Source organism: Ailuropoda melanoleuca, chromosome 1, assembly GCF_002007445.2.
Source record: "Ailuropoda melanoleuca isolate Jingjing chromosome 1, ASM200744v2, whole genome shotgun sequence".
Taxonomy (NCBI): domain Eukaryota; kingdom Metazoa; phylum Chordata; class Mammalia; order Carnivora; family Ursidae; genus Ailuropoda; species Ailuropoda melanoleuca.
Genome location: NC_048218.1, coordinates 169535153 through 169558653, shown reverse-complemented (window position 1 = coordinate 169558653; position 23501 = coordinate 169535153). Strand labels below are relative to the sequence as shown.

The 23501-nt window shown below is 34.1% G+C and overlaps 1 protein-coding gene across 5 annotated transcripts in view; it reads right to left on the bottom strand.

Annotated features, from left to right (window-relative positions):
- Window positions 1-23501, bottom strand: part of BBS9 (Bardet-Biedl syndrome 9) — a 429330-nt gene that overhangs the window by 287140 nt on the left and 118689 nt on the right. For all 5 annotated transcript variants that reach the window (XM_034670282.1, XM_002921839.4, XM_034670287.1 and 2 more), the window contains one exon: window positions 23040-23169. In XM_034670282.1, the coding sequence (XP_034526173.1) occupies window positions 23040-23169 (130 nt within the window). The remainder of the gene's footprint in view (window positions 1-23039; window positions 23170-23501) is intronic.

The following is a 23501-nucleotide window of genomic DNA, read 5'->3' as shown; positions in this document are numbered from 1 at the left end:
TGTTAGTTGGTATGAATGTAACTGTGTATAAAAAAAAAAAAAAGACCAAATATAGCCAGCAATACCACAGCTGGGTGCATGATAGCTAGACTGGTTTCATGTCCTTTGGAAAACAACTGCAGCTGGTGCCTGCAGGGTCTGCATACTAACAATATATTTGGCAGCACTGAACAGATAACCATCTTCCAAATTTTCTCTAAGTAAAAAACAGTATCAACAACAATAAAAGACTGCTGAATGCTATTTAGACCACAAACAAAATTTTTTTTCCAGGTTGGTTATAGTACTGGTTCAACAGGTAGCAAAAGAAAAGTAACGCATGTTCCCTCACACTGCATCAAGATACCAGTTCAATGTGGCTTCCATGTGGACTACAGTTCAAGTCCTTGATCTTAGAGACCGTAACAAGCTGCCTTCTTGAATCAGATCCGTGTAAGAAACACAATTTCCAAATCCCTCTGATTTGAACTGTCTAACTTGATGCAATCCAGCAAACCAAGGAGGCTAAAACAAAACTCTGTACACATGGGCACTAAATGATGTTGTTGACTAACTGACCCATTATATAACATTTACCAGGAAATACCTAACTCTTTGCCTAGCTTTCCTATCATGGGCCCAATCTTCTAGGAGAGATATAATTCAGAGACAACTGTATTTCTGAAAAAAAAAAAAAAAAGAAAGAAAGAAAAACTTAATTCAATAACTACAATTATAGGCCCCCCAAGCAAAACAATTGCCAACGTGAAAAAATAGTCAAATGCACCTAATCTAATAATAGTGTTGGCTAAAACATACGCAGTGCTATTGCCAGGCACTTTTCTAAGTGCTTATATTAATTTTTTCAATCTTCATAACAACCTTATGTGATAGGTACTATTATTAGCCCCATTTTACAGAAGGAGGATCTGAGGCACAGAGAATTTAAATACCTTGCCCAAGGTCTCAGAGCTAGTGAGTAGGCTAGTGAGTATGTGATCCAGTCTTCTGCTTTAACCCATCATGATATCCCTACAACAAAAACATGGCTTTTTAAAATATTCCTGGGCCATGGAACCTTACTGATTAAGGTTCTTTTAAAGCTCTAGTCTCTCCTCTCTTCTATTTAACAATTATCAAATTAACAATTCAAAGCCAAGACGTTCAAACAAGTAAGAGAACTGAGCATATCTCTCCTAAAAAAGAGAAGGGCATAATGAAATTTCTATCCAATGAAATTTCAAAAGGTTCACTACAGTAAACTGTAGACACTGAGAAACTGTCTTTGAAAACCGTTTATGTTACCCAACTATTCAAGAAGTTTTCAGTAACATGATGATATTTGTATTTAACAAACTGATTCTGCCCATGCTAGATATTTAAAGAGAAGCATCCCTTCATGATTCTGAATGAACTATTTTACCAATCATACTCAGAACTTACCAAATATATTATCAAATGCCTGTTTTTAGCTTTTCTAGTCCTAAATAGAACATAATCAACTAAACTCTGGGAGTTAGCTGCATTGGTAGTATTGTGAAATACATTTTTTTGTTGCCCACTTTAACAAAAAGGTAGAAAATATGTGCCTAAGAAGGGGTCTTTTCCTTCTTGCTTCTGTTTCTTGATTTCTCTATTGCTTCCAGATTACTCTGATGCCAGAAGCACCTAACTGAAATTGGCAAAATGCATCCACTAATTTTAGATTCTAAAATCTGCTAGCCAAGTCACTTACTGAAGACCAATCAATACAATTCCTTAGAGAAATGCTTTCTTATATTCTTTGGTCATATAGAAGCTTATTGTGTCCTTTATAGTACATACTTTACAGTATGTTCTACAGCAAGTGTTTCATGTATTCAGAATGGTGGTATTCGTTAGTGACTTTTTACTCCAAAACAAAGCTGATACCTACTCCATAAGATAAGTTCACAGGACCAAGAATGAAGAGAAAACTGGCCATTTGAGATACCCACTGAATTCTGAAATAATTCACAACAGGTCATCTCCTCGAGTCATAAGTTTTTCATTTCTACATGTTCTTTTACTCTGGCTTGTTTTCTAAGGCTTACATCCCAGAAAATCAGAATGTTTTCCCTTTCACGTCAACAATGACTCTTTTAAAGGTCTTTTCTATATCAGAGGCAGAAATATATTTCCACTGAAATTTTCTCATTTACTCTGCAACTCTTGAAGATAACCAGGCACAGAAAGACAAAAACTTTCTTTTGAAGAGTAAATGTTACTGGCACTTGGTCATTTTTTTTCCTGTTGTTTGTAACAAAAGTACTAAGTCCTAAGATTGAAGATACACTATTGAGTTCTATCTGGTTTCCTATGCTAAACAAACCACAACTGGAGGTGCCAAATTAATTCTGAACAAATTTGCTGCAGGGCACCTGCAGGGGCCATGGACCTTTAATCTTCACATACCAAGGGTGTTTATTCATCCCTGTCGTAAAGAAATACAGGTCTCTGGGAAGTCAAAGGTTAGCCAGTGGAGGAGAAAAATGGGGTAGAACCTCTCAAAATGACGGAAGAAAGTAATGAACCCTGCAAGTGTTTTCCCTGGCAAGCTGAGAGAACTGCCAAGTTTGGGTCAGAGGTCTAATTTAAGTATAAGTCCATCCTGCTCTTCAAGATTATCACAATCTCAGTGAAGCAGGTGATCATTCCTTGACTTAAAAGAATTTCCAAATTATAAATCCAAAATGGAGGCACACCAAATAATGCAACTTGTGAACATTAAATAATTGCTTTAAATTAATTGGGTGTCAAGTTTGTTTAAAATATCAATAAAATTTTATCAAAATATGATCAAATCTCATTTATTCACAAATTCTAATGATATAGTATTTTACATATGGTATATAATATTTTCCACAGATCTGTAACTTAAAAGTTCTAATCAATTCCAAGAAAACTACTATCAAGAGTCACTAATAATGAAAGAAAATCCAATTATACTAGTTTTTGGGCTATTTTGCCAACAGTCTAAATTAAACATTTATCAGAGTGATTATTAAATCATGTTACACTGTATTTCCAGATAGATTTCCCTTAATTTGTCTGCCTACTATAACTGTGTTTTAAATTCTCATATTTCTTCTTCCATGTCAGTGTCCTCTGAAATAGAAGGTCACTCTATCCCAATGTTATCTGGAACTATCTTTTTTTTCTTTAATTCCACAACCTGAAATAATAATAGATTTTTTTTTAATTTTGAGGTGGGGGAGGAAACTATGGAAATTCTAAAAAATGGGAAAAACTGGAAATATAATTAAGAAGTAAATTCAGAAGTAAATTTTAAAATTTAGGTATCACATAAAATTCTAGTTTCTTTAAAAATGCTTTCTGGCAATTTCCCATTTCAAATCTAAAATTAAATACTAAAAGCTGTATATGAATAATATTGAGAGAATGAAACGAGGTGAAAAAGATCAGGAAATTCTCCATAACAGTTAAGAATTTTACTCTTAAACATCAATGGCAATTCATCTCTCCCTCTTTTTCTAACATCATGAATTAGGGAGAACTAAATGCCTCTGAATTTCTGCCCATTTTGATCCAATTTTAGATCCAACATCATTTAAGTACAAATTCCAACACCGCTTGCTTTAAAGGTAGAAAGCTATGAGATTGTATAACATCTCTGTATATCTTTTGATCTACAATTATATTTCAAATACTCAATATGCCCACTCAGATGGTACTAACTAAAAAAAAAAGCTCCTAAATAAAAGACAAAGCAAACAATCATATTGGTTTCATTCTAACAGTAAACATTAAGTTACTTTGAACTAGAGCAAGTTCTACTTAGAAGAGACTAGTTGAAAGAGCATTAGACAAAATTAATTTATCATCAAGAAAGCTACTTGCAATGAAGCACAGAGTATCACAGCATAGCTTTCTTTTTTGATTATGTCACTTTACATAGATGAACACTAAAAGCAACCATTTGAATTTCTAGATAAATTGGACATTACCTAGAAAATCAAATTTGGCTTCATGAATATAAATTCATGTTTTAATGTTTATCATGTTTAGACTTTTTAAAATATAAGCATGACTATGATTGCATAAAAGCTTCCAAATGTGATTTATTTAGTAAGAACATAACTCTAAGGTATCGCATTAAAGTTGCCACTTACAGCTCTGGTATCCAGCAGCTAAAAGGGTCAGCTGTGTTACCAGAAGTGTGAGGGCAGATGCTGCCTATTAAGAATGCCCACTGCCTTAAATCAACAGCATCCCCCAGCCAAGGCCTCCCTCCCCCACCCCTCTCCAGAAAGCCACCCACATCCCATCAACTGTGAAAGGGAGGAAAGATACTGAAATACATACATACATACATACATACATACTTACCTACCTACCTAAGTTTTGTGGGGGAAGTTTTGTGTGGGAGGAGGTTGCTGATGATGATGGCAGTAAACATCTCCAAATGGAAAGACATTTAGAAGTAATCTTATTGCTACTAATTGGCCCAATCAAAGTTAAACAGCATAATATATCACTGAATAAATTACTTACCCGTAGTGGCTTCTAAGAAAATATATAGTAAATTAAGATTCACAGTCTTATGTTTCCATGCTTTCAGGTCAGAGGTTCTAGGCCACTCCAAGAGACGGGAAGAAAATGTCTTTAAGACACCTCCACACTAGGGCAACATAACTTGTACTCCACTACGAAATGAAATAGCATGAAAATATTTCTAGCAATTAAGTGAAAGCCGTATGTAAAATTTTGTTCAGATCTCTTCATATAGAGAAAAAAGTTAAGTCTTCCGGAAGCAGAAAGTGAAAAAATAAAGAGGTATATAATGGAGATAAAAGAAGATACTGGGAGGAAATGAAATAATAATAACTTATTAATAAACGTAAAAATTAAAAGTGTCTGAATCACTACGGTCTGGTCTACAGATAGAGGTTCTTATCTACTGATTAAATAAGACACAGTATTATTTAGACACACAAAGAAGGAAAAGTGGAAAGTAAGACTCAGTGTTATCTATCCTAAAAGAGATTTAAATTTATTATAAGTTTTCTTTACTTATTACACTGTTTTCTAGACAACACTATGTGACCTCAAGAAACAGTATTTCAATAGAAACAACAGTGTTTGCATTATAAGCTATGAAGCTGTTAATGCCTTCATAAAAATCTACATATTCTCTGGCCTATGTTGACTCATCTCCTCTCTTGTGACAAATTAGATCCTTTTTCTCTTCCTATGAGTCCTCTGCTTGTCTATTTCATGATTAAAAGTCTGAGATTGTCCCAAATAGCATCAGAGTATTGTGTATTTCTGATTTTTGTCTTGCTATAACCCCTTCCATTTTCACTTTCTTATAATTATGTATTTCAGTTGGCCAGTGCTGATATAAATGTATATAAGTTTGATAAGAATATTAAATATTTTCATGCAAAATATATAAGTAAAAGAAAGTTGACACAGTCCATTAGAAAACAGTCAAATGTGTTTTCTATAAAGTGATATCTGTACATAAAATACTTGAACTCATGACTGCTGACATAAAATAAAGTCAATGCCAATAAAAACATAATTCTTTTGACATTTCTTTTCTACAATCTAAAGTAACAATACAGGCATACTCATTAGCATAGTGAATAATTATGCATACAAGGAATTCAAATTGCAATCATGCCCTTTATGAAATATGGATCCAAGGCTCTTCATGACATATTCATCTATGTCTGATGAGATAAAAAAGGTCAGTAAAATGTTTTACCTAAACAAACAAATGTTCCACAAGTAAACCCCCATCATCCATAGGAGAAGTGACAAGATTACCAAGACTAAATTAAATTCCCACACAATTGAAAATCCTTGTTTTAGGCCATAGTTTTAACCTACTCCTGTAACCAATGGAATAAGGTCAAAAATTCTTTTAGGTAGCCAAATTAAATGATCTCAATTTCCCATAGGCAAACTGGTCAGGCTCTGAAGCTCCTCTAAGTCACTTGTTTCTAGACCTCTCTAATCCCTTCACTCATTCAACCAGCATTCAATGAATACCAACTCATTGCCAAGCATGTAGAAACTGAGTAAGAATGGTCCCTATGACAAAAAAACAAATGCCCATTCTTTTTTTTTAGCTTTACTGAGCTATAATTAACAGATAAAATTGTATATATTTAAAGTATACAACACGATGATTTGACGTACAAATACTTTGTGAAAAATGATTATCACAATCAGATGAATTAGTATATCCATCGCTTCACATAGTTGCCATTATTTTTTCTTTTGTGGTGCGAATGCTTTTTAGATCTACTATCTCAGCAAATTTCAAGTATACATTATTATTAACTATAGTCACCATGCTGTACTTTAGATCCCTGGAGCTTATTCATCTTATATCTGAAGATATAAGATATGCCCTTTAACCAGCATCTCTCCATCTTCCCCCTGCCCCCTGGTAACCACCATTCTATTCTCAGAAAGCCCCATGCTATAAGCCAATTCCCTGGAGAAGGACTCCACTGGAGAATGTAAGCTCCCCAGACTAGAAGCTAGAGTGGCCCTTAAGACTACACATCACAGGACTCCGATCCTGGCCACACAAAGAGCCTAGGGGAGGGGAGGGGGCTAAAACCTATGAGAATTTACACTGGAAGACAAATGCTTTGTTTCTGTGTTACATGACATTCTGAATGAACCTCATCTACTACTTGTTATTCAGTTTAGCTTGTCTTTAAGAAACCAAACACTGTAGAACTCACTGGGTTTCTGGGGCTAGTGAATTTCAGTGCACATTTGAATATTACCTGGATAGCTCAAATGGCTTAAAAATGGGGTTTTCCAATACTGGAGGTAATATATTAATTATTTTCATACCCTTAAAGGTAACATAATACTTCTAGTCACGACTGTATTTCCTGAACTCAAATGTGATATAATCTTCACAGACTTTTTCAAAATAAATATGAATTTTCATGAAATACATACAACCTGGAAGAAAGATATGTATTTGGGGGAAATTACACAAGAAAGGTGACAGCAATCTCCCTAAAAGCAACACATAATAACTATTGTATTGTTTGATTTTTCTATTTTTATATTATAGTACATAAAAAATGGGCAAAAGTAATGTACACGAGAATTATTCTGATTTTAACAAAACTTTACTTAATTTTTCTTAAAAGACCAGTTTTCAGACACTAGATAATTAAGTAATAGAGAAGGAAAAGAAGGTTAAGAAGAATAATCGATCCAAAATTACCCTACGGATGTGACTGTTGATTAAAAGTAAAGATTCACTGTCTAAAGTCATTGCTACCAAACACAAGTCCTGTTTGTAAACCAAACAGTAATAAATAAAATTTATGGGGTCTGACTCTAGGCAGGCACCAATAAATAAAAATTATTTTATAATATTTCATGTTATCTATAAAGAAATTTATTTTGCTTAGCACTATTTATTTATTTATTTATAGCACCCTACTTTTAAAAAAATGTTTAGGGGTGCCTGAGTGGTTCAGTTGGTTAAGCGTCTGACTCTTGATTTCAACTCAGGTCAAGATCTCAGGATTATGAGACAGAGCCCTGTGCCAGGCTCTATGCTGGGTATGGAACCTGCTTAAGATTCTCTCTTTCCTTGTCTCTCTGTCCTCCCTCCCCTCTTTCTCTCTAAAAAATAAATAAATAAAATAAAAAAGCAAAAGTAACTTTTGTTTAGAAAACAGTAATATACATTTCTATTTCTGGCAAAAATACAATAGTCTGGGGGGGAGAAGGAAAAAAATAAATGCATAGGTTTAGTAAATCACATATCCCTTAATAAATAAGTAATTCATTCCTGTGACACACATAGAAATCCCTATGTTTAATTCTAATCATGAAAAATTTTCTACACCATCTCAAGTAAGGGAAATCTGTTCTAATCTTAGAGTGCATCATTCCTGAGCATTACTTCTATCACACCACTATGCCACACACATTAAACAATAAAAAATAAAAGAGCGAATCTTTCAACAAATTATAACTTTGGTTCTTATAATCTTCTTTCCATAAAACTGTGTAATAAGTTCTAAATTTTGCCATTTTTATGTGGTGATGCTTAATGGCTGCAGTAGTTGTGGTGATGTCAGTTAAGCTAAAGAACAACAGATGGGCTGGAGGGAAGAACAAAGCATTTCCTACCATCTGGAAGCCTGCAGAAGTTGACAAAGCAGTAAGATAACCTTTCACTCCATTCCTCCATTACTCCCAATGTGATTGTGTTTTAATTTTTTATATATTTCCACTAACTTTAAGTACTCTGGATATTGCTTCCATAAAAACAGCTACTTATTCACTCATACATGAGCCCCATGTTACATACACACTGTATGGGCACAGCTGACACTCTGTAAAGTAGAGAATTTTTCTTTGAATTACAGATACCATATTTGCTTGCTCCATCATTAACAAAGTTTTTTAAGGGAATACAGAATTTTTATACTCCTAAGTGTTCAAAAGTATTGCAAAATTCACTGCTAAACATAAATCATTATATGGTCCAAATCAGAATTTTCCTTCTAAGAAAAATATTTTTTTTAAAGATTTTATTTATTTATTCGACAGAGATAGAGACAGCCAGCGAGAGAGGGAACACAAGCAGGGGGAGTGGGAGAGGAAGAGGCAGGCTCATAGCAGAGGAGCCTGATGTGGGGCTCGATCCCGTAACACTGGGATCACGCCCTGAGCCGAAGGCAGAAGCTTAACCGCTGTGCCACCCAGGCGCCCCCTAAGAAAAATATTTAAATGTTCAATTAACATGAACTGTACCTACTTATTTAAGATATGTAGGCAACAGAGTGGAGTAGGAAGAGGGAAATACGGTGTTGGAAATAAATATAAATGAAAGATAAAAGCATTCTAAAAATAGCATTCTAAAATGCTGCATCCAAAAGCAAAACACTATTTTTTATTGTATTTGACTACTGAAATACTAGTAATTTCTAATTTAGAAACCATAATTCGCCTTTAAATAAAAAAGGAATAATTTTCTATAACACTATTCTTAATTAAAATATTTACTAATTTATCTTTCATTTTTTCATTTATACCAAAATATTTTTGTTACTTATACACCTAAACTATTTAAGGTTTAAATGAAAGAGCTTGGCAGAATCATTATTTTTCCAGAGACTGGAGTTTATTTTTGGAATACCTGAGACTTTCTTAAAGATATTTAGAGAACATATACAGATTCTTCCACCCCTCCAAAAGTAATCACTTGTTTCAGCTTCTGCTTTCTGGCTTTTCAGATGTTTACCATTACAACTTCAAATAATATACTTTCATTAGCTTGAATATTGGGTAGCACTGATCTGAAAGGGAAGTAATTATTTTGGGGAAAGGAAAGGTATGAGAGTTTTTTAGTAGAAACACAAAGAGTTAGAATATCTACTTCTAGCAGTACGGTGGACTAAACACTTTGAAGGGCCTATCACTTTCTGCTTTTCTGTATTAATAACACTTACCCACTTACACTATAATGAGTAGTTCACATGTTTGATTATGCTCTCGGGCATGTTACCTGATGCTTCAGTTTCATCATCTATAAAATAGGGATGATAATAATTACAGTAACTGTTCTTAGAATAATTAAATAAATATGTGCAAAGCACTTAGAGTGGTACCTGGTACACAGTACATGAAATACATATTAGCTATTATTTGTACTCTTAGAACAGTGTGACAGTGAAAGAACACATTACTAATTAGATAATCCGTTCAGGCTCTAAAACATCTTCATAATATGTAATACATGCTAACTACGTACAAATATTAAAAGGCTCTCACTCTAAAGTCATTTGAAAATTAAAAGATATTTTTTGATGAACTACAAGGGAAAAAGGATAATGAATCTTTCTGCGGTAAGCAAAGTTTTTATCTAAACAAGCCTTATCAAGATTTGAACATATATTCTAATTAGAACATAGGCTCTACATTAATGAATTAATATTCAATAATGGCATTCTGTCACCTTTTACTCAATTAAAACAAAGACTTTGAATTAGTACAGTTTTCCTGTATAGTTTTCTCAAGGTATATGGATATCTGCTTTTTTTAAGTACATCGATAAAGCAGATAGTAATTGTTTTTACTTTACACTTATTTTAAATAGTAAACTGCAGTGCAGTTAACAAAATGCAGTGATATTCTCTGTCTGCAGGTAAGAAAACCAGTGAATACAGATCCCCATTTTAGAATATCTGCAAACCCTCCTATCTGTTCAGTGGCAAATCCTATGGATCACAGGTCAGACAACTGAGAATTAAAGCCCTATTTTACCAAGAAAGATTTGATTTACTTAAAAGTTTCAAGTTAAAGTTACAAGAGACTTAAATGATGACATGACTGTTTGACTATATTTTTAACCTTGTTTTTAGCAATTTTAATTAATATTCTGTTCTCTTGAAATGAAAAAAAAATGTATACTGACATTCTGCTAAGTCTGTTTTTTGAAGATGTAGGGAGTTAGTAAAAGTGTCTAAACTATTAAACCTGATACATTAAACACGTCAAAAGTTTTGAATTACCTAATAGTTCTTTTTAGATTTAAGATCCTAACGATGCAAAGATGCCAGTGCACAGCAGGCAATAAATACTGCTATATTTCTTGCATTTTCTTTCAGATAACAATTGATTCTAATTTTAAGTCATCCAACTTTAGCCTACACGGCAAGATTTATACATTTACAAGCATATTTTTTTTTACTTTGGCAAATACCCAGATTTGTATACCAAAGCCAGTTTTGAAATATAGGCCATACACTGGTTAAGAGGCTAAAGGAACTAAGTCCATCCAAAATTCCAAAGTTCTTAGCAGCAGCATATAAACCTAATGTTACCCAAAAAATCACTGTTTCACTTTTGTATTCGGTAAGCAACTTAGAAAACCATAACCTTTTACCATTGGGAAATAGAGATATTAAACACACACACACACACACACGCACGAAAAAGTCCTCACTCTATCTTTGAAACCTTATTCTTGAAATAAGGAGAGATTACATAAAATTACATGGTTTTCCAAGAGAGATGAATGCAAGTCACCAACCTGAGACAAATGATCTCCCAGAACCAGAGTCATGAAGATAACGTGCTTACTAAAAAAGCAAAACCCACCCTAACTAGTGAAAAGCAAAATACTTTCCTGCTGGCTACAACTCTCGTGAACAACTGACTCCCCCACCCCCATATCCACTATCAAATTAACTCCCATATCCTATCCGTTATGGAACAGAGAATCAGACCCAAAACACAAAGGCATTTTTCCATAGAGATTATTTTCTTTGAGACAGAGAGCTTCATTTTTAAGAGAAGTTCACAGTCTCAATGACAGTATGCCTAGAGAAATTTTTCAGTGGAAATACATGGTAATAAGAAGATTTCTACCATTAAAACATTTAATCTATAAAACAGAAAAATACAAACCCAACAAGCATTCTAAGCGTAACTCCTTATCCTTGGCTATACAGTGTTTCTAAAACCTCTGGCAAGAAAATTAAACAGATTTACTATAGAATGTAACAAAGTCAAATAATCTGGAACTGTAGTTACTATTAAACTTTTCATGAGAACGGAGGATGCTGCATAAAAAATGATAATGAAAACATGAGACCAAGCAAAAGATTTCTAATTTCCAAAAGAGTTTTTCTGAGGGTTATAACCCCAATGAACAAATAACAACAAAGATGTGGCTTTTTAATGTATTGTTAAGATGACTGCAAATCTTTTCCATGTGAATAAAACAAAGGAGCAATACTGCAGTTCTTAAAAGTAGTACCAAATCACAGGCAGTATGTCAGCCTTGGGGTAGCCACATGGCGATAAGGACATTACAAACCCAATTCTTGTTCAATCAATATGATATAAAATCTAGAGATCACCTCATTAAAGACCTTGACCTCACACAATGGAAATATATGCAGGCAAGTAATGATGACCATCAAAAAAAAAAAAATGCAATTCATTTTACTCCAAAAATGCTTCAATACAATTGACATAAACAAGTTGTCCAATTCATGGTTACTGAGGTATTAACAATAAGAGGAAGAAAAAAAATAGCAAATCTAATCAATTTCGTTCTTCTCTTCCCCACAATTCCTTATGTTAAGTTATAAACTATTACGTTGCATTAGCAGGCCCACCGGACCCCAGCTGAAGCCCCCATTTTCTGGTAGTGGCTCTCTCACCCTATTTAGCATTTGTGGTAAAAAACCCAATTATAACCTTATGCCACTTAAGTTACAATGGGTTTCTTTAAAACTGATTTATCGCTATTAGCACAAAAAAAGAAAATGTTTTTTACTTTTCAAACAGAATGAAAATGCAAAACAAAACAGAACAAAACAAAAAAAATGAGCAAATAAAAAATATAGGAAGAAGATGGACTTCTCAGGAAAAAATAATGGTGAAAACACTGAAATTCAATAGTTTAAACACAGTAAAATGAGCTAAATAAACTTAATTATAATGCCAAAAGCATCACTTACAACTAAAAACACAGTTTCTAAAAACCACCAAAAGAATATAAATACTACATTATGATAGGGAGATGGGAAAGTTAGGGAAATAATCATATTAATGTCAAAACCCACTAAATCAAAGTTCATGAAAGTATGCAAATTCTTTTTGTGTGTGTGCGTGTTGGTGGTAAAGATCTTTTTTTAATAATAATATTATTTATTATATTATGTTAGTCACCATACAGTACATCCCTGGTTTTTGATGTAAAGTTCCATGATTCATTAGTTGCATATAACAACCAGTGCACCATGCAATACATGCCCTCCTTACTACCCATCACCAGCCTATCCCATTCTCCCACCCCGCCCCGAAGCCCTCAGTTTGTTTTCCAGAGTCCATAATCTCTCATGCTTCATTCCCCCTTCTGATTACCCCCCTTTCTTTATCCCTTTCTTCAAATTCTTTCACTGAACCAGAATTCAGCTACAAGCACTGCACGAAGTAAGACCAAGTATTAACTAGGAAGGAGGATAGTGGGGTATCTAATTACTAAAGACAGTAATATTTTCTGTATAAATCAAGAGCTCAGCCACCATTCAAGGATCGTATCTTTCTAGAAAGGCTGACATTTTATTTTTAATTTTTTTTTCCAAAAACAACAAAACACTACACTGCTCAATCACTTGCCTGAAAAGAATTATTTTTGGAACTTAAAAGGTACTTAGAACTGGAAAAAAGTCAATTTCTCCAAAAGAGTCCCTAAATTCAGTATTATTCCAACCCAATTCCCAAACAGATTTTTCTCTGCAACTTAATAATATGATCCTAAGGGTCTTCTGAAATATTCAATTCAATATGGCAGCAGCATTCAATGCAATCTCTCTAATACCTAACTAAAATCACAATGCAGGAACTGAAAAGAGACAAAGACACAGACACAAAAATCATTAAAAAAGCAGAGAAAGAGGGGAAGAGAGAGGGGAAAACAACACCATAAATTGTAAATCCAGAATCTAAAAGAAATTGAGATGAGTTACTAGGTATATGAAGCCAAAAATATAGTTTTAGTTCATGCCACACTCCAGCTTCACTTCATAGAGACCACCTGAACAAAGATAGGAAGATGTTTCACTCTTCTTCCCTAATTCCAATCCCTGACTCAATCTGATTCAGAAATCCGGGTTCTACAGAAACATTAAACTATGCGAATATCTTTTACTACTCAATTCTGTCCTATGAAGGAAGCAATGTATTTTAACCCTACTCACCTGAACCTTTCCCAACTATACCACTGCCCTTGCCCCCTCTATACTACCTACCTACATCCATACAGGGGTAACAAATTCTATAAAACAACTGGCCATGTAAGGGACAGATATCAGTAGTAGTACATTATATGCTCAGAGATAGAGTCCCAAAATAAACACTATAACATGTTTCAAAATAAGACATACCTGGTACAAGTGCATTATGGGAATTGTAGCCGGCCATGTACTATACTAGGTACTCTACCAAAGGTGCAGGAGGTGGGAGGCATGAGAAGGAGAAAGATATTGCCACAACAGACTAAAAAAAATCTCCAATGGTACACACCAAAAAGAGCAAAACCAATGTTATAAAAGTTCAAACCAAATGATTAAGAACACAAAATTCAGACACTCTCCCAAAGAACAGGAAAAAAAATGACACAGAGTGAAAATTATGAGGAAGAAGATGGCATATATAAGTAACAGAAAATAAACAGCGAACAAAAAGATATTAGTTTCTCTGAAGAATGAAAACATTAAACAGATCTGAAAGAATAATCAAAGATGAAACATAAGGAAGCTTTCTTTAGCTGCCAAACAAATGGTTTAAACAGATTACATTCACTACATTCCCAACTAAATCAAGAAAAACAATATTAGACAAATATATGGCGGCAAATGTGACATTTACAGAGAAAATGAAAAACATTCTATAAGCAATCAGACATAAAGAACTCATAACAGAACAAAAACCAAGTTGTCCATAATTCTCTCCCCAGCAACAATAAACATTAACTGATAAAGAAATGACTTCTAATAAAAAATGGCACTGCAAAACTCCTCCAAACTCACCAAAAATAGCAGAAAGTATGACAATAACAACCACCCCCCCCCAAAAAAAAGGGAAAGTTGAACAAGGAAATAACTACAATCACAATTAACAAACTTTGAGACACATCTGTTCTGCCAAACATTTTAAATTGTGGACCACAATAAAATAGGATGCCAAGAGCTGGCACATGCTACTCAGACCTCAGGCAGAATTGAGAGTCAGGTCCAGGCTAGCATAAAAGGATCTAAAGGCATAGGTGAGATGGCAGGACTTGCAACATCCGAAAACCACAGTGGAGGGGTGCCTAGGTGGCTCAGTCGTTAAGCGTCTGCCTTCTGCTCAGGGCATGATCCCAGAGTCCTGAGATCAAAGCCCACATTAGGCTCCTCTGCCGCTGGAGCCTGCTTCTTCCTCTCCCACTCCCCCTGCCTGTATTCCCTCTCTCGCTGGCTGTCTCTCGCTCTGTTAAATAAAAAAAAAAAAGAAGAAAAGAAAAGAAAAGAGAAGAGAAGAGAAGAGAAGAGAAGAGAAGAGAAGAGAAGAGAAGAGAAGAGAAAAGAAAAGAAAAGAAAAGAAAAGAAAAGAAAAGAAAAGAAAAGAAAAGAAAAGAAGAAAACCACAGTGGAAATGAAAGATGAATTTACCAATCAGTTAGTTTCCTAACCAATGAAGATAAGAAAACAAGCAGCAGCCACTAATTCTTAGCACCAAGGGCCTGTGACTGGGGGTCAAGGGGGACTCCTGTTAGACTGACCAACTTCTTAAACCCTGAAAACTGAGGGAAATGGGTCCCCAGGGCAAAGAAAAAAATAAATGCAGTGAGAAGATGCAAAGACTCAGGTGTTCTTAGCTCACTGGTCTCTCCCGTCACTTCCCACATGATTCTTCAACAAATCTCTATCACCATTTTTAAAATGAGTAATACCTGCGGAGTAATTAACAGAGGACCTATGTGTAGAAGTTCAAAATAAAGTAAAAGAGGTGAAAGAAAGATGAAGGAAACAGGAACCTAAGCAAAAGGCAGAAAATACCCATAGCAAGAACTTCCTGAGAAAACAAAACGAGAAATCAGACAAATAGTTGCCACTGTATCAATGAATTATCAACATAATTTTTTTATTTAAAAAGCTCAAACAAGGGGCGCCTGGGTGGCATAGCGGTTAAGCGTCTGCCTTCGGCTCAGGGCGTGATCCCGGCATTATGGGATCGAACCCCACATCAGGGCTCCTCTGCTGTGAGCCTGCTTCTTCCTCTCCCACTCCCCCTGCCTGTGTTCCCTCTCTCACTGGCTGTCTCTATCTCTGTCGAATAAATAAATAAAATCTTTAAAAAAAAAAAAAAAAAGCTCAAACAAGGGACGCCTGGGTAGCGCAGTCATTTAGCATCTGCCTTCAGCTCAGGGTGTGATCCTGGAGTCCTGGAATCAAGCTCGGCATCAGGCTCCTCCACTGGGAGCCTGCTTCTTCCTCTCCCATTCCCCCTGCTTGCGTTCCCTCTCTCGCTGGCTGTCTCTCTGTCAAATGAAAAAATAAAAAATCTTAAAAAAAAGAAAAAAAAGCTCAAACAAGGGGCACCTGGGTGGCTCAGTTGGTCAGGCGCCTGCCTTCGGCTCAGGTCATGATCCCAGGGTTCTGGGATCAAGCCCCAGGTCGGGCTCCCTGCTCAGCAGGGAGTCTCCTTCTCCCCCTCTCTCTGCCCCTCCCCCCATTCGTGCTCCTTCTCATAAATAAATAAAATCTTTTAAAAAAAAAAAGTTTAAACAAAAGCTATAGGATGAAAGCCACAGTAAACGCAAATAACAAGATAAAATAAAAACAAACTCAAGAACATAATGGAGAGACATGGAAAAATCACACAAGTCAAAATGGAAAGAAAAAATAGATACAAATAATTAATGAACGGATGCCAGATTTGGAAGACACTGTAAAGCTAACATATTTATAACAATGATATTAAGCGGGCACTTGGGTGGCTCAGTCAGTTAAGTGTCTGACTTTGGCTCGGGTTGATCTTGGGGTCCTGGGATGGAGCCCTGCATAGGGCTCCCTGTTCAGCAGCTAGTCTGCTTCTCCCTCTGCCCCTCCCCCTGTTCGTGCTCTCCTCTCTCTCTCTCTCTAATCAATAAATAAAATCTTAAAAAAAAACAAACAATGAAATTAAGAAAACTAAACTACTAGGTGTTAGATGGAACTGATGAATTATTGAACTCTACATCTGAAACTAATGATGTACTGTAAGTTGGCTAATTGAATTTAAATTAAAAAACAAAGAAAACTAAACTAGTAGAGCAGAAATAATATTCAAATGGAAGAATATTTTCCTGAAATGAATAAAAACTTGAATCTATCAAATCTCACTGTCCCAGAACAAACTGATGAAGAATTAATCAACTGTCAAAAATGCTAGGTAACTTTACAGTCCTTTACGGATTTAAAAAATAAGTTAGATATGAGACAGGCAAAAAAAGTAATTCATTCAGTAAGAAGTTTTACCAATAAATTTAAATCAGCCTCAGACCTTTCCACAGCAACTGTCAACACCAAATGGAACGTCCAACATGAGGGGAAGCTAAGAAAACCTTCAAGTACAACAGCAATAAACAACTCTCAAGAATGCAAAAAGACTTAGAGGCTTTCCTCAAGACTACTGGGTGATTAAATTCAACTAACCAAGAAGTGAATCAAGATAAAGGAACAATAAAAACAAATTGGCAGTAAGCTTTGAGTCCATTTAGATATGGATAGGATGAAAGGCCTGCGAAAATTGTGATCACTAAAATGTATGTAAATGTTTTAAACTTTGATGAAACGAATAAGATACCAACAATAACAGAATTTGACAAAAGGAAGAAGAAAGCCTAAGTATGCTGCTTTCTTTATCTTTAATAACAGAGACTCAACAGACACTGCCAAACATTGAAATGCAGCTTAAAAAAATAAAATATCTGTTGTAACAAATTACCAATATGAACTTGTTTGCTTAAAACAAAAAAAAATTTTTTTGAAAATAATAACCTTTTACCTCTTTTCTATTCTTGTTTAGAAGGGTCTTTTAGAAACTAAAATAAATTGCTGTGAATAAACATTTACATAGAATTCATTTATTCCTTCCATTTCATCTATTCCTTTTGTCTGTTTAAATATAATAAAACAAATTTATATTTAAAAAACATATTATTCTGGGGGCGCCTGGCTGGCTCAATTGGTAGAGTGTACAACTCCTGATCAAGCCCCACAATGGGCATAGAGCTCACTTAAAAAAACAATAATAAAATAAAATTAAAATTAAAAAAATATTATTCTGCTTTGGAAATTTATTCTGTGCCTAAATTTAAAACTCTGTAGACAAAAATATCAGCTTCATGCTTAACAGGTGCTAACAAGTGTTAAATCTGGATGGTAAGATTGACATAACTTTGGTGGCAGAGTTAGTTTTGTTTTTTGTTTTCTTGAACTTTTAAATATTCCTTGAGTTTTAAATAGTGCAGCTCTATACTTTTTATAGAAATCACAAGATTAATCTTTTCCACAAAAGTTATTTTTAAAAAAATAAAGGAGCAACATCAATAAAGTTTGAGGGGAAAATGTGACAATACATTTTTACCTTAAAACATTAACACCCTATACCATTCCTGGGAACATTAAATTAGCCTATTAATAGATGAAGCAAAATCAATAAGTTCAAAAATTATAATTTGTGATAGAAAAAGATTCACAACATTCAATAGATATAGAAAAATAACAAAAATTAGTATAGGCCTAGATTAAAAAGTGAATACAAATTTTAAAACATTCTCAAAAAAAGGATTAGTATAGTTTAACAATAATAACTTACAGTTAATACCTTATGTTACCATAGCAAAGGACCAACGGTAACAAAGTCTGTGTGGGTGTGTGGGGGTGATATGTATAAGAACAAGCTCATGTGTTTACCCACGCCTGTGTGTGGAGGTGGCAAAGGGAGTGGGAAAACAGGAAAGGAGAAAGAAACAGTGTATTAAAGCCTTTGCCTATCACAGGGTGAAAGAATCACTTCATTTTTGGATTACGACAAAACTCAAAAGTAAACACTAAAAGAAATAAAGGAAAGAGATATGTATGTGTATGTACTATCCAATACGTGGGAGATTCAAGGATGGAGAATTCCCAACTCACATAGAGATGGAGAGCAAAGGAAATACTATTAAAAGTACAGAATATCATACAGACGAAAAAAGACCAAATATATGGATTATAACAATTGTAAATGGGTCGATTAAAGGGAAATGATCTTCAAAATGGGTTTAAAAATCCAATCAAATTTTCTGTTTACGAGAGATGCATCCAAAATAAAATTACAGATTAAAGAAAGCACAGTCAAGAGCAAACTGTATTCAAAACAAATACAACAAAACAAAAGCAAACAAAGAAATATTAAATGAGAACACAAAATGGGTAATTTTTTATTGATAAATTTTTTAAACTCACCAAAAAAGTAAAATACCATAAACACAAGGTGAATATATAGAACTAGACTATATAAACCAAAATGCTTAGCTATTCAACAAAAAAAATGACAGAAAAAATATAGTAATGAAAGATTGACATTCCATTCCTGAGCTACAACATATTAATAGGGGAAAATACCAAAAAGAATGCAGAAGTTCTAAAATCATAATTTATGCCCCACCTTAATTCCAGGAATATTTACAAATTTTATATGTACTATTAAGCCACAAAGGAAATCCTTAAAAAGACAACATAGCAAAAAATGTATATTTAGATCCACATTCCCTTTCTAAAAGCACACAAAAAAAGAAAAAAAATCACTCTGAAATTTGAAAACTCTCCTAATAAATTTGTCTTCAAAGAAATAATAGCCTTCCATCTATGACTCTCAATTGTTCCATATTTTTAAAAAAGTATTTCAACTGAAAGCTCTTAGAAGATCTTTTTAGCCAGTCCTCCCCGACGTGCACAAATCACAATGATTTTTACATATTTACCAAACATATACCACATATTCAGCTTTCTGGCTGACTATTCAGTGTAATATGCAAAAGTAGAAAGGACCCCTAACATTAAATGAGCATATGATTGAGTTGAGGAGTTAGGAAAATTAAACAGCAGTCACCAACATCACCAACATAATATAAATACAGAAATTCAGAGAAAAGAGGGGACCAGAGGAGAGAGGGAAGGCTTATATATGTGACTTGAGTTAGAACTCAAAGATAGAAGAAATTGGAAAATCCAGAGAAGAAATGGGGAAAATATTCTGGTCAAGAACACTAGATCGATGAAGGTTAAAGAATGAAAAGGTTAAATACTGACAGTTACAGTAAGTTACTACAGTAGATACAGCCTAGGAGGAAAAGCACTGAAGGACCAGACCAAATTGTTTATCCTAAAAAAACGAGCTGCAATAAGATTTTAAAGCACAACGGCTGTGGTTGCCAGCTGAAGTTTGGAAAGATTCTCATCACTTCAAACATCCATTCAAACAGACTTCCGCTTTGAGGTATATATCATATCTCTAGAGAGAATAACATTACCAATAAATGATGATCTTTATTTGCCGTTTGGGGAACTGACCACAGCAGAAGTAAGACACTGGCTAGGCTTCTGGAGCTACTTCGTGCAAGTAGACGGAAACAATAATAGCTGAGCATTTAAAGAACATTATCCCATTCATGCTCTTCTTATTCTTTAAACTATAAACTATACAATTATTTCACATTCCCATAGTTTAACACAAAAAAATTAAAATAATTAAACTAAAAAAAACTCTCTCTAATCAAGAATGGCGTTTACCCCAAAAAGAAAGCAGGAAACACAGACAGATTTAGAATTGGTTTATAATAAACAAGGTAGAGGACTTGGACTGCCAAGTAAATGGGAGTGGGAGGAAATAAAGCATCTTAGTTTCTAAGCAAAATGCTGTTATTAAGTATAATTGCATCAACTTGATCCAAATCCAATATTTCTTATTCATTGAAAAGAAACATATTAAAATAGCAGCAATTTCCTCTACAAATAAACAAATTCAGCCAAGGAAGTTCCACCAAAAAAGCTTAACTCTAAACGTTATAAAAACCAGAAGCAAAATTATTTCACTGCTTCTAATTTCAAATGATAACTTCTAAACATAGACTATAGCTAAGTCAATAATAATCACTTTTAAAATTCTAATACAAATTACAGTGAAATTCTTTCAGTCTAACTATAGTTTTACATGCTAAAGTACACAAAAATAAGAAAAATTTTCCAATGAACAATTAAAAGTTATTGCTATATATTAACTACAGAAATCATTAATGGCGATATTTACATTTAATTGTTTATAATTATGACTTTGAAAAAGCTATGAGAAGAAGTGACAGACTACTTCTGAATATAACCATCTTAATGCACACTACATGGAAATTTGGTTTTTCACTCATAATAATTTCGGTTATATCTGGACCCTTAACTCATAAGATGCATCTGAACTGAAACCATAAATTAACCATAAATATCTGCTCAGAAACTGTATCTTTGAGCTTCTCTGAGTACAGTGACTCTTGAATAGGTATGTCCCATGTAAATAATATATGTGTAAAATAAGTATTTCAACTAAATAGTCTCAATAAGGTCTTTCTATCCATCACTTTCCTCTGCCCCATACACAAAAAAACCACAGTGACCTTTTAGTATTTAAACCTGAGGGGCATGGGGACTATAAGCCAAAATGGGCCACATACCCACCACTGTAGATCAGACTTGTTGCACCTGAGCTGTCACTTGGAAGGCCAAAGAGAACAGCTCTTGGATGGATATACGGACTGCTGCAAGAATTACTCTCCCCAGAAGAGAAATACTTGACATCACCCTGCTGGCAAGATGTTTTTCCTGTTCTAAATCCTTCTAAGTAAATCTGATTTAAAATGTCTGGTGAGTCTAAGTGCTTGGTTGAACTTAAAAGACTATCTGGTAGATGCTGTAAAAGGCAATCTCAAAATTTTAAATTTTTCTTCAGATATAAAATAACTATAATTTGTGTTAAAGTACATAGCAATTGTATGATGGTATTTTCTCATAAAACATGAGAAAGCAACTTATTTTTAAAATATTCAATGTTTTCAAAATAGTGTTTCCATTTTTCCAATATCCAGGCTTTAGATTAGCCATTAATGCAAATACAAATAACCTTCGTTGAGCTTCAACAGTATTACACATCAAATCTCTAAATTTGGGGGACTTAGTCATACTGATTAGATACTATAGGTGCCATTGAAGAATTCTACATAGGTTTTTAAATTTTAATAAAATTATCTAAATAAGCAGAACCAACTAGATCTAGGGAATCTTTAAAGCTTTATAGAGAGTTGTGTTTCTAGGGGATCTGGCTAGCTCAGTCAGTGGAGCATGCGACTCTTGGTCTCGGGGTTGTGAGTTCAAGCCCCGCGTTGAATGTAGCGATTATTTAAAAATAAATTCTTAAAAAAAAAAAGAAAAAGGAAGTTGTGTTTCTTCATATTTACTGGGATTTTCAATTCCTAAACATAATCTGAGATGTTAAAGGTTTGTCAGAATCTTGCCTAATATACTGACAACTGAGAAAAATGAACACAGTTAATGTCTCATCTCTCTTTTTTTTGATAAATTTTGTAAATTTAAGGTATGGATTTTATCTTTCATTTTATTTTTTTTTATTTTTTTTTATTTTTTTTATTTTTTTTTAAGATTTTTTTTTTTTAATTTATTTATTTGACAGAGATAGAGACAGCCAGCGAGAGAGGGAACACAAGCAGGGGGAATGGGAGAGGAAGAAGCAGGCTCATAGTGGAGGAGCCTGACGTGGGGCTCGATCCCATAACGCCGGGATCACGCCCTGAGCCGAAGGCAGACATTTAACCGCTGTGCCACCCAGGCGCCCCTATCTTTCATTTTAAAGGCAAATTGGCCCTATTTAAAATCTGAACTGTTTTAAATACATAATCATTAGTAATTCTGCACCACTTGACATAATAAGGTCTGAAACAAGTTTTGATGTGTAATAGTCTCAGTCTAACAGTAAGTGATCTCTAAATGGAACCCATCAAAAGCTTGAAGAAATCCTTTCCTATTTTAAAGAAAATAATCAATCAGGTAAGCCATTTTCTTTAAATCTTTAATTTACAAAGGATATCTCACTAGAGATACTAAATAAAAAAGATTGAGGGGCTTAAGGAGTGCACTTGTCATGATGAGCACTGGGTGATGTATGGAATTACTGAATCAATATACTGTACACCTGAAACTAATATAACACTGTATGTTAACTATCTGTGAATTAAAATAAAATAAAAATGATTGATGAAGCCTAAGTAAGGCCTTTTTATATCCTTTTCCAATAAAAGTTACATTTTAAATTATTTCCGTTGTTGACATTCACACTACAATGTCACTTGTTATTCCTAGTAAAATCACTTGCTATTGTTTCATAACTTCTACAGAATCCAAGGCTAAGGTCCTAAAAAGAGTTCAATCACTTACTGTAAACAGCCCACTCTTACTGCTACAGGAATGTGGGGAAGCTGAGTGGCCCACTTCAGTGTCACATCTTGATAAATATGCAACATGTTATTATGGTTTCCAATCAAAGTATTTATTGTTCCTTCAGAAACTGTGTGCGGAATACAGAAAAGAGGATAATAAGAAAAGTTATTTGCAACAGTATATCACTTTTAAGGGATTTATGATACAAACTAATAATAACATCTTGATGTAAAAGCATAAAGTATAAGGTATTTATTTTCAGTAATAAAATAGTATTTTTCAACTTCAAGCACCAATGTCAAAAATTTTTTAAATAATTTTATAGACTTGGGAACTATAGGTAGATAGTAGCCAACATTTTTGCATTTTATCAAGAAAGCATGAATTTCATTAATATTTAGCACAATTAGTTAATGGTTTTTACTGGGCACTAGCTACAGATAAGCCATTCTATTAGGC